General features: G+C 59.9%; 2 protein-coding genes across 2 annotated transcripts in view; one reads left to right on the top strand and one right to left on the bottom strand.

Moving 5' to 3' along the window:
• Positions 1 to 2641, top strand: part of CCDC63 (coiled-coil domain containing 63) — a 35354-nt gene extending 32713 nt beyond the window's left edge. The window contains exons 8-9 of the mRNA XM_008056459.1: positions 611 to 811; positions 2478 to 2641. Of these exons, the coding sequence (XP_008054650.1) occupies positions 611 to 811; positions 2478 to 2641 (365 nt within the window). The remainder of the gene's footprint in view (positions 1 to 610; positions 812 to 2477) is intronic.
• A 2169-nt stretch (positions 2642 to 4810) lies between these two features.
• Positions 4811 to 10151, bottom strand: MYL2 (myosin light chain 2). Its single transcript, XM_008056458.1, has 5 exons — positions 10074 to 10151; positions 7744 to 7848; positions 7155 to 7233; positions 7028 to 7076; positions 4811 to 4931 (listed from the first exon to the last, which is right to left on the bottom strand). The coding sequence occupies exons 1-5, from the start codon at positions 10135 to 10137 to the stop codon at positions 4833 to 4835; spliced, it is 396 nt and encodes a 131-aa protein (XP_008054649.1). The 5' UTR covers positions 10138 to 10151; the 3' UTR covers positions 4811 to 4832.
• Positions 10152 to 10428: the final 277 nt, after the last annotated feature.

The raw sequence follows: 10428 nt of genomic DNA, 5'->3' as shown, positions 1-10428 counted from the left end.
TCCTTCCGCCTCAGCCTTCCAAGTAGCCAGAATTAAAGGCATGCGCTACCACGCCCGGCTCATTTTTTGATTTATTGTAGAGATGAGGTCTCACTGCCCAGGCGGGTCTCAAACCCGCGGGGTGAGGCAATCCACTCGCCTCAGCCTCCCAAAGTTGCGAGATTACAGGCTGAGCCACCGAACCCGGCTCAGCCTGACTCTTAAAACACCAGGAGGGGTTATTCGGGGAGGGGTGGCGGGAAAGGTGGTCTAAGGGGAAGGAACGGCGTGGTGGAAATCTGGAGTGGTGAGCCTGGGGGCTTCTCCGTGGAACCCAGCGCTCCTCAACTTTCCTCACTGTCACCTCCTGGGGACCCTTCCCGGACGTTCTCCCGGTCGCCCGGTGACAGCCAATCTCATGACATGCTGTGTGTCTGTCCCCTGCACATGTGTCTGTGTGTTTGGCCTGACCGAGGCCGGCCTCCTCGCCTCTCAAGAAGCCGGGCCGCCCTCTGGGGGCACCCGGGGGGCTCCTGGCCTGCGCCCGCCCTTCCGGCCTCTCCCCCTTCCCCGGGGCTCCCCTGGGCGCCTCGGGGCCCTCCCGGCAGCCTACTGGGCTCCTGTTTTCCAGCCGTCATCGAAAAGAAGGCCAACGACCTGCTGCTGCTGGAGTCCCACCGGCGAGTCCTGGAGGCCAGAGTGGTCGAGGGCGAGGCCTCGAGCTTTGTCAGCCCTTTCTGGGGCGGCTCCGCCCTGGTCAAGCCCCCCGAGCCCATCAGGACCATCGCCCCGGTGCTGGGGGCCGACCCCCTCAGCGACAAGCTGGATGACGGTGAGCTCCGTGGGCGAGGTGGCCGGGAACCCGGGCCGGGAACTGCGCTGGGCTCCGAGAAGGCCTGCAGCACCAAGCCTCAGTTTCCCTCTCTGTAGGAGTCCTCGGGAGCCCGCCAGTTGCCCAGCTTCCCTCTAGGCTGTGTCCACCTCATGTTCTTCGCTTGGGACTCTTTTCCCTGGGGTGCGAGAGCCAGCTGGCCCAGGACCCAGGGAGGAGCGCTCCTGGACATTGTTTTGAACCCTAACTCCTTTCTGATCATGTAACATGAAACAGGCCAGGCACGGTGGCTCACACGTGTCATCCCAGCACTTTGGGAGGCTGAGGCGGGAGGATGGCCTGAGCCCAGGGGTTTGAGACCAGCCTGGGCCACATGGCAAGACCTCGTCCCTACAAAAAATTTAAAAAAAAACTATCCAGGTCAGACTCGGTGGTTCAGCCTGTCATACCAGCACCTTGGGAGGCCGAGGTGAGTGGATTGCCTCACCCTGCAGGTTCGAGACCCGCCTGGGCAATTTGGCGAGACCTCGTCTCTATAATAATTAAAAAACTAGCCAGGTGTGGTAACGCGCACCTGTAGTTCCAGCTACTCGGAAGGCTGAGGCGGAAGGATCACCGGAGCCCAGTGGGTTGAGGCTGCGGTGGCCGGGGGCAGCCACTGCACTCCAGTCTGGGCGACAGGGCGAGATTCCAACTCAAAAATAAATAATAAATAAATAAAAAGTCATCCCCACTCCTGAGCAGCATTTCAAGTATGCAAAGGATGTGGGGAGAGACCCCCCCAGCGCGCACACACACACATGTGTGCACACTCATGCATGAATACACACACACATGGCACGTGTGTACATGTGCACACACGTTTGTGCACACGCACACATGGAAACATGCACACACATGAATACACATGTGCACACACACACTGCGCACTCAGGCATGTGTGCATACGCAGCTGTGCAAATACATGCACACACCTGTGTGCACACACACACACATGCTTGTGCACACAGCTCGTCTGTCTGAGTGGAGGCTGCCGAATGCTCGCTGGCTTGGCTTTCACCCACCTCGGCATGGCTTCCTGAGCTCATCTGGCTCCAGAAGCACGTGTGTGGGCTGGCTGCTGGTTGAGCTGTCCTCTCGGGGCCAGAAACAGACAGACAGTGTCTCGACCTCTGTGTGAGGGAATGTTGACAGACACTGGGTTCTTCCAGCCCACCTGCTCCTAAAGCCCATGGGGTGGATCACACGAGGAGCCACTTCTGGGTAGACCAATTCAGGAAAGGTGCCCTATAGGTAGATACGGCTCAGCAATCAACTGGGGGCTGGATTTCAGTCCACCTGTTCACTCTTCCGTACTAGGTGTCTTGGTGCAGTGCACATCCTGAACAACCACACATGGTGGTCCTCTCTCCTCGATATTAAACCAAATGTCCTTCACATCCTGATCTAGGAGAAGAAAATAGTTGCTGTCCGGGCACCCTGCGGAATATGTTTCTGCCTGTGCTCCCCCCCGCCCCCAAGCCTGAGAGTTTGCACACTCCACTCCCCAGCCCTGGGGGCGGACAGCGAGCCAGGCTTGGGCATCCTCGGGCAGCCACGCACAGCAGGGTGGGGCGACGCAGTCGCGGGCGGCTTTGCCGGCGCCTCACCCTGTCTGTCTCGGCAGTGGACCAGCCCCTGGACCACGACAGCCTCCGGCAGCTGGTGCTGGACAACCACGCCCTGCGTGAGGCCCGCAGCAAGGACTGGCGCGCCTACAGCCTGCCCGAGCAGCTGGACGAGCTGCGGACCAAGAAGAAGTCCCTGCGGGTGGACGTGACCGCGTCCTGAGCCAGAGGATAAAAGTCTGTTCCGCAGCCTCCGGCCTGTTCGCTTGCCGCCCAGGGCCCTGGGTGCCGGCCCGAGGGAGAGCCCAGGAGGGCTGGGTGCACACGCGAGGTCAGCCGGGCCCCGAGGCTCTCTGGGGCGGTGGTGGGCCCAGGAACCCCCGGGACAGCAGAGGGAGGGGCAGGGTGGGCGTGGCAGGCGGTCACGGCGGACCCTGGGGCACGGGGGCTGATCTGTGTCTCTGTGTGTCCGTGTGTCTGTGCGCGTCTGTATCTCTGCGTGTCTCTGTCTCTGTGTGTGTCTGTCTGTGTGTCTCTGTCTCTGCATCTCTGTGTGTCTGTATTTCTGTCTCTGTGTTTCTCTGTGTGTGTCCCTGTCTCTGCATGTTTCTGCATCTCTGTGTCTCTGTCTCTGCATCTCTGTGTGTCTCTGTCTCTGCATCTCTGTGTGTCTATTTCTGTCTCTGTGTTTCTCTGTGTGTGTCCCTGTCTCTGCATGTCTCTGCATCTCTGTGTCTCTGTCTCTGCATCTTTGTGTGTCTCTGTCTCTGCATCTCTGTGTGTGTGTGTCTCTTCCTCTCTGTATCGCTCTGGATCCCTGTGTGCGTCTTCCGTGGGTGACCGTGTCACTGTGGGGCAGCGTCTGGGGTGTCTCGCCCCGACCCACGCCTGTGCGTGGCCAGGGACTGGGTCATCCCGTTGCGTCTGCAGGCCGGCAGGTGTGAGGCACGGCCTGGCGCTTCCCGCGAGTCGGGGCTGCGTGGGGCGTGGGTGGTCCTGGGTCACAGGGGCCCTGGCTCCCGGGTCCCCCTTGAAAGGCCCGGGCTGAGGTTGCCGGTCCCGCAGATGGGCTGCCGGGGCTCCTCGGGGTCTGGCGCACACTCTGCCGCCGAGGACCTGGCCGCCCCGGCTCCCGAGGCCTCCCGGCCTCCTCCCCGACCTCGCTCCTCGCCCTGGTGGTGCCCGGTGTCTGGTTCTTGGGCTTCTCCCGACAACGCGAAGCCCCAGGCCGTGCCCCTCGGTTTTCCCAGGGTGCGTGGGCAGCGGGGGGTGGCCTCCAACGCGGCGCAGTGCTGACCACGGACCCAGGCCTGCCAACCAGGGGCCTGGGTCGCCTGAGCGGTCCTGAGGGCCCATGGGTCCGCGTGTGGCGCCGGGAGCGGTGTGCCCCTCTTCCCACCAGGGCTGCCGCGGGGACGGCTGGGAGCCAGGAGCGGCTGGCAGCCTTCTGCCACCGTGTAGGGCAGCACGACCCAAGGCAGCGCCAGAGAGGCCACCTCGGGCCTGGGGCCCTTGGACGTCCTAGTCATGTGCACCCTTTTGTTTCTTACGGTGGGATTCCTGCGGCCAGAACAGACCTGAATGCCTCCGCCATGGCCTCGGCCCCTCAGAATCGAGGGTCCCCTCCCGCCCAGGCCTGGACCCCAGGCAGGGCCAGAAATCGGTGCCCCTCCTGCAGTTTGCCAGGCAGCCCTCACCGACTTTGAAACTAGAAATTAACCTTGGGTGGTTGGCAGGCGTGCTTCTTGTCCTGAGCCACATGCCTGGTGCGTGTGGGAGACCGCACGCCTTCACTTTCTTTTTTTTTTGAGTTGGAGTCTCACTCCGTCGCCCAGACTGGAGTGCCGTGGCCGCTCCCGGCCACCGCAGCCTCCACCTGCTGGGCTCTGGCGATCCTTCCGCCTCGGCCTTCCGAGCAGCTGGAACTACGGGCGTGCACCACCACACCCAGCTACTTTTTGATTTCATGGGTCCCGTCTCGGCATGCCTAGGGAGAGCCAGCCCAGGGCACCCTCCGGGAGAAGGCGTTGCAGGGGCCGGGAGAGGGGCTGTGGTTATCCAGGGAACATTCTAGCAACTTGTGGCCCTGGATGGCAACAGTCCTGAGGGACAGCCAGGGCCTGCTCTGTACAAAGAGCCAGCATGATCCAATGACAGTGAGCGCAGGGCCAGACCAGCCCGCATGCCGCCCCCTCGTTCCTCCCTCAAGTCCCCAAGGCGCTTCCGTCAGAGGAGCCTCACGACCTGCACAGCTCGGGTTTATTGGAGCACGACCTGGGGGCCTGTCCACCAGCAGGATGCGTGGCCGCCGGCCTCGCTAGCCACAGGGCGGGGACAGTCACACGGCTCACAGGTGGGGGGGCTTGCAGGGCGAGGGCTGGCAGGGCCCGCCGCCCAGGCCGCTCCGCCCAGCCCTAGTCCTTCTCCTCCCCATGGGTGATGATGTGCACCAGGTTCTTGTAGTCCAGGTTGCCGGTGACGTCCGGGGGGAAGGCCGCGAACATCTGGTCGATCTGTGGCCAAGCAGCGGGCGGCCCTGAGCACGGGGCCGGCCCCGGGGGCGGGGGGGTGGAAGCCACAGGAGTGGGGACAGGGGATGGGAGACACGCCGCTCAGAGCCTCCCCCAAGGGCACCCTGCCCGGCTGCTGGGCGACCCCTCGGCCAAGGCCGTGCTCTTCCTGGGCGGCCATGGCACGTCCGTGGCGGGGGTAAGGCCCGGCCTCCGCCCAGCTCAGGACCCGGAAGGCTCCAGGCCCTGGGGGCTTGCCGGGACTCCCCTGGGGCCGCATCTGGGGTGGAGGTGTCCCTCCCCACTCCCCTTCCAGCCACCCTGCCCTCCCTCCCCCGTGCCGCCCAGGGGCCCTCCGAGCAAAACCCAGCCCTGGGTGGGGCAGAGCAGGGCTGTCCCAGGGGGCCGGCGGGTCATGTCAGGGAGGAGATGGCCCCGTGGGGCTGTGGCTGCACATGCCGTCCACGCAGGTGGCCATGGGTCCAAAACCCGGGTCAGAAGTCTATTTTTTTTAACATGAAGTTTTTAAAAAAGTTTTTGCTTGTTTGTTTTAGAGACAGGGTCTCTCTCTGTCGGCCAGGCTGGAGAATAGTGGTGCGATCAACTGATCCTCCTGCCTCAGCCTCCTGAGTAGCTGGGACGATGGGTGTGCGCCACCATGCCCAACTAGTTTTTTAATTTTTTGTAAGATTGAGGTCCTGCTATGTTGCCCAGGCTGGTCTCAAACGTCTAGGCTCAAGCAATCCTCCCACCTCAACCTCCTAAAATGTTGGGATTATGGGTGTGAGTCACCGCACCGGCCATGGCTAGTTATGTAAAAGCATGTTGAGGCCGGGAGTGGTGGCTCATGCCTGTAATCCCAGCGCTTTGGGAGGCCGAGGTGGAAGGATCGCCTGAGCCTAGGAGTTCAAGACCAACCTGGGCAACACAGCTAGACCTCACCTCTACAAAAAACTTAAAAATTAGCCGGGCAGGGTGGCGTGTGCCTGTAGTCCCAGCTACTGGGGAGGCCGAGGCGGAAGGATGGCCTGAGCCCAGGAGGTCGAGGCTGCAGTGAACTCTGATAGTGCCACTGCTCTTCGGCCTGGGCAACAGAGTGAGACCCCAACACTCTCCCGCCCTTGGCCCAGGTCAGCCCTCTACAGGCGTTAGCTCGTCGAATCCTCACAACATACTCTGAGGTCGATTCTGTTATTTTTCCCACTTTACGGGTGAGGACTCGGAGGCCCAGAGAGGTTAAGGAGCTTGTCCCACATCACACAGCTGGGGACGGCAAGTGCAGCTCCATGAACTGCTCAGGTTCTCGGAGGAGGAGACTGAAACGCAATTTAGGAAAACGTGGGCCTTGATGGAAACAGGCCTGAGGGACTGTGAGGGGCTTTTTGGAGGCTCATTCAGTTTCACCGATAAGGTTGACAAGATGCTAGCTAGCAAAGTGGCACTGGTGCCCCTTCCAGGCATTCCCTGCACCTGCCAGAAAAAGTCACACCGATGGGGTTTAAAGACTTATCGCAGGACCCTTTACTGCCACCTGCTGGAAAATCGTGCAACAAGTCTACACCTGCTGATTTTTAGGAGATGCATCTAGGAGAGTTGTGCAGTGCACGACTTACGCGACAGTACGTGGCGGCCCTTCACGCCACAGTAAATGGATGCCCTACGCATGTCTCTATGCATTGTGAGGAAGGCAGAACCTGGAGTCAGACAGAACCCTGGCTCTGGCACCTGTCATCCATGTTGTTTTATGTTATTTCTTTTTTGTAGAGATGGGGTCTTGCTATGTTGCCCAGTCTGGATCTCCTGGGCTCAAGCGCCCCTCCTCCCTTGGCCTCCCCAAGTGCTGGGATTACAGGCGTGAGCCACTGCGCCCGGCAATTTAGACAAGTGGCTTTACTTCCCTGTGCCTCGGCTTCTCTGTCTGTGAAATGACAACACCAGTCCCTACCGTGTGGGGAGACTGAGAGAATGACAGGAGGCGGGGCTTGGAGGATGACAGCCGGCTGTCTCAGGAGGGGAGGGGGTGACTTGGACAAGAGGGGAGCGGAGCCCCCCAGCGGTAGAGCCCGGGGCTGGGCACGGGGGTGCCTGGGACTCCTTACCTCCTCCTTGGAGAACCTCTCTGCCTGCGTGGTCAGCATCTCCCGGACGCTGCGGAGAGAGGATGACGGGGTGGGTGACCGGCAGGCACACGCGTCGGGGAGCAGGGAACCCCCAGACCCCACTCACTAAGCCGCCTTCAGCACCCCTTTGCCTTCGGGGTCGAACACTTTGAACGCGTTGAGAATGGTCTCCTCGGGATCCGCGCCTGCAGCGGAAAACACGGGTTCACACCGCTGTGGGTGGCCAGGACCAGGCGCCGCTGCCCCGTGGTCCACTCCCCCAGAGACAGAGGGGCCGCAGCAGGGCTGCTCTGCTCGGAGGAGACGCCTGCTTTCCTCTGCGCACCAAGGCCCCACGCGGCCTAGCTCGAGAAAGGCGGGATTCGAACCCTAACTCCGGCTTTGCTGGCTGTGCGGCCTGAGATGAGGGACTGTCTGTCTCTGGGCCTCAGTTTCCCGCCTGCAGACCGGGGACAAGACCAGCGCGTACCTCCCAGGCGCTACCCACGGGATAACGCGGGCCAGGTACTGAGTGCCAGCTGCAGCCGAGCCTTGGAGGCGGGCTGGCCAGGGCTCCCGCACTCGGGTCAGCAGGACTCGAGCCCCTTGCCAGCGACCTGTCTTCTGCCAACCCCTGTCTGATCTTCTAGCGCTTAAACCGTGCCTCGAGTTGAGGTCACACACGCGCGCACGCGGGCCCCCGGTCACGGGCTCACCCTTCAGTTTCTCCCCAAACATGGTCAGGAACACGGTGAAGTTAATTGGGCCCGGAGCCTCCTTGATCATGTCGTCAATTTCTTCGTTTTTCACGTTCACACGCCCTGGGGCAGAAAACACACATTCGGGGACCCCAAGCAGAGGAGGAATGCCGCCCGGACACCGGCGACACCGGCGCTGGTGGGTCCCCTTCGAGGACTCCCATCTAGAAAGAATCAGAGGTGGGCTGGCGGAGGCAAAGTTATCTTGAGAAGGTGTTTTCCGCCGCAGTGGTCTTTATTTTGTTTTTTGAGTCAGAGTCTCACTCTGTCTCCCGCTGGAGTGCAGTGGCACACTCGCAACCACCGCAGCCTCGACCTGCTGGGCTCCAGCTATCCTTCTGCCTCAGCCTTCCAAGAAGCAGGAACCACAAGTGCGCACCACCACGCCCGGCTAATCTTTTGATTTATTGTAGAGATAAGGTCTCCTCATGTTCTTCAGGGTGGTGTCATACTCCTGAACTTAGGAAATCCTCTCACCTCGGCCTCCCAAAGTCCTGATATTACAGGCATGAGCCACCGTGTCTGGCCAACAGTGGTGTTTATTTATTTTGAGTCAGAGGTCTCACTCCATCTCCCAGGCTGGAGTACAGTGACACAATCATGGCTCACCACAGATTTGAGCTTGGCTCAGGCAATCCTTCTCCCTCAGTCCCCTGAGTAGTTGGGACTATAGGCACGTGCCGCCACGCCCAGCTAATTAAAAAAATATTTTTTGGGCCAGGCTCGGTGGCTCAGCCTGTAATCCCAGCACTTTGGGAGGCTGAGGCGAGTGGATTGCCTGAGCCTGCGGGTTCGTGACCCACCCGGGCAACTTGGCAAGACCTCGTCTCTACAATAAATAAAAAATTAGCCGGGCATGGTAGCGCTCGCCTGTAGTTGCCGCTACTTGGAAGCTGAGGCGGAAGGATCGCCGGAGCCCAGCAGGTCGAGGCTGCAATGGCCGGGAGTGACCACCGCACTCCAGTCTGGGCGACAGAGTGAGACTCCAACTTCAAAAAAAAAAAAAAAAATTTGTAGAGGTAGGGTCTCGCTAGGTTGCCCCAAATGGTCTCAAACTCCTGGTCTCAAGCAATCCTCCTACCTCTGCCTCCCAAAGTGCTCAGATTACAGACATGAGCCACCACACCCAGCTTCATGATGTTATTGACAATAACCAGATGACTGGAAGTCACCCAAATATCCGATGTGGGGAAGGGTCGATTATTTTTAAGATAGTGTCTTCAGGACCTGGGACATTTTACAGGGATGTTTAAGTTTTTTACTCAAACGGAAATGCCCGTATTGTAAATTAGCCCTTCACAGCTGGAGGACAGATGAGAGACAGATGAGGCTCTGGAGAGACAAATGAGGCTCACCCAAAGGAATCTTTTTTTGAGCTACATGTGCTGTGACCCACAGCCCTGGAGATTGGCATACCTGCTCTAGTCCCGCCACGAGCCCACCCTTGTACAAATGAGAAAAAGCTGCCCTTTCTTAATACAATTTTTTAAAATATGAAAAGCTCCAGTAAACTACAGATGTGAACAGTGCCCTGTAGAACTGCACAGTGCACAACCTGCACAGCTGTGTATGAGGGCCCTGAGTTCCAAGGATGGGAGTTGGTGGTAGTGGTGGGCGGCAGATTGGACTTGTATATTTTGGAAAAGCTCCGTGTACTCATGCTCACATTGCTGACATGACACGTTTTAAAAGGTGGATTTAAGACAGAACGACTTCAGTTACGAAAAAAAAGAGAACCAGGCTTAGACAAAAGAGACTGAAATGTTAACAGTGGAATGTGGTCTTAGGGGTAATGCTGTTTTCTCTTTGATTGTTTTCTGCATTTTCTGAGTTGTCTGTTGTGAGCCGGCATTGCATTCAAACTCACACCAAAAAGTCATTTCGAAAGAAAAACAGGCCGGGCACCGTGGCTCATGCCTGTCATCCCAGCTCTTTGGGAGGCCAAGGCGGGAGGATGGCCTGAGCCCAGGAGTTTGAGACCAGCCTGGACAACATAGCAAGACCTCATCTCTACAGAAAATAGAAAAATTAAGCCGGCATGGTGGTGGATGCCTGTAGTTCCAGCTACTCGGGAGGCCGAGGCAGAGGATCTCCTGAGCCCAGCGGGTCAAGGCTGCGGTGGCCGTGACAGTGCCACTGCACACCCTCCAGTGGTGGTGGCGCTGAAGCCGTTTCTCCGGGCGACCTGCTGTAGCCTTTTCTGACGGTCCCGCCAGCACCCCCCACGGGCTGGGAGGGCGCCCCTCATGCAGGGGCTGGGGGCAGGGGGTCTGGAGGGGGCGGCCTACCAAGGGCGGCAAAGGTGTCCCTCAAGTCGTTCTTGTCGATGAAGCCATCTCGGTTCTGGTCCATGATGGTGAAGGCCTGTGGGAGGGATGCCGGTCACCCCGGGCAGGGGGACCCAGGAGCGGGGCCCAGGGCTGGGGGAGGCGGGTTTCTGGGGTCTCCCAGGGCGTCGGAGGACATCAGGCCAGGCGTCCGTGACTGAGCTAGCCGGGCAGGTCCTCACGACGTAAGGCCCAGGGTTACTGTGGGACCCAGCAGCTGTCCTGCCGGGCGTCCACCCACAGGACCGAGGGCGTTCACCCACACACAGACGTCTCCAGCAGCACCGGACACAGAAGCCCCCGACGGGAAGCAGCC

Source organism: Carlito syrichta, unplaced genomic scaffold (genome assembly GCF_000164805.1).
Source record: "Carlito syrichta isolate Samal-C Ts95f unplaced genomic scaffold, Tarsius_syrichta-2.0.1 Scaffold302368, whole genome shotgun sequence".
Classification (NCBI taxonomy): domain Eukaryota; kingdom Metazoa; phylum Chordata; class Mammalia; order Primates; family Tarsiidae; genus Carlito; species Carlito syrichta.
The sequence above is the reverse complement of the archived record's forward strand: the minus strand, read 5'-3'. Positions and strand labels throughout refer to the sequence as shown.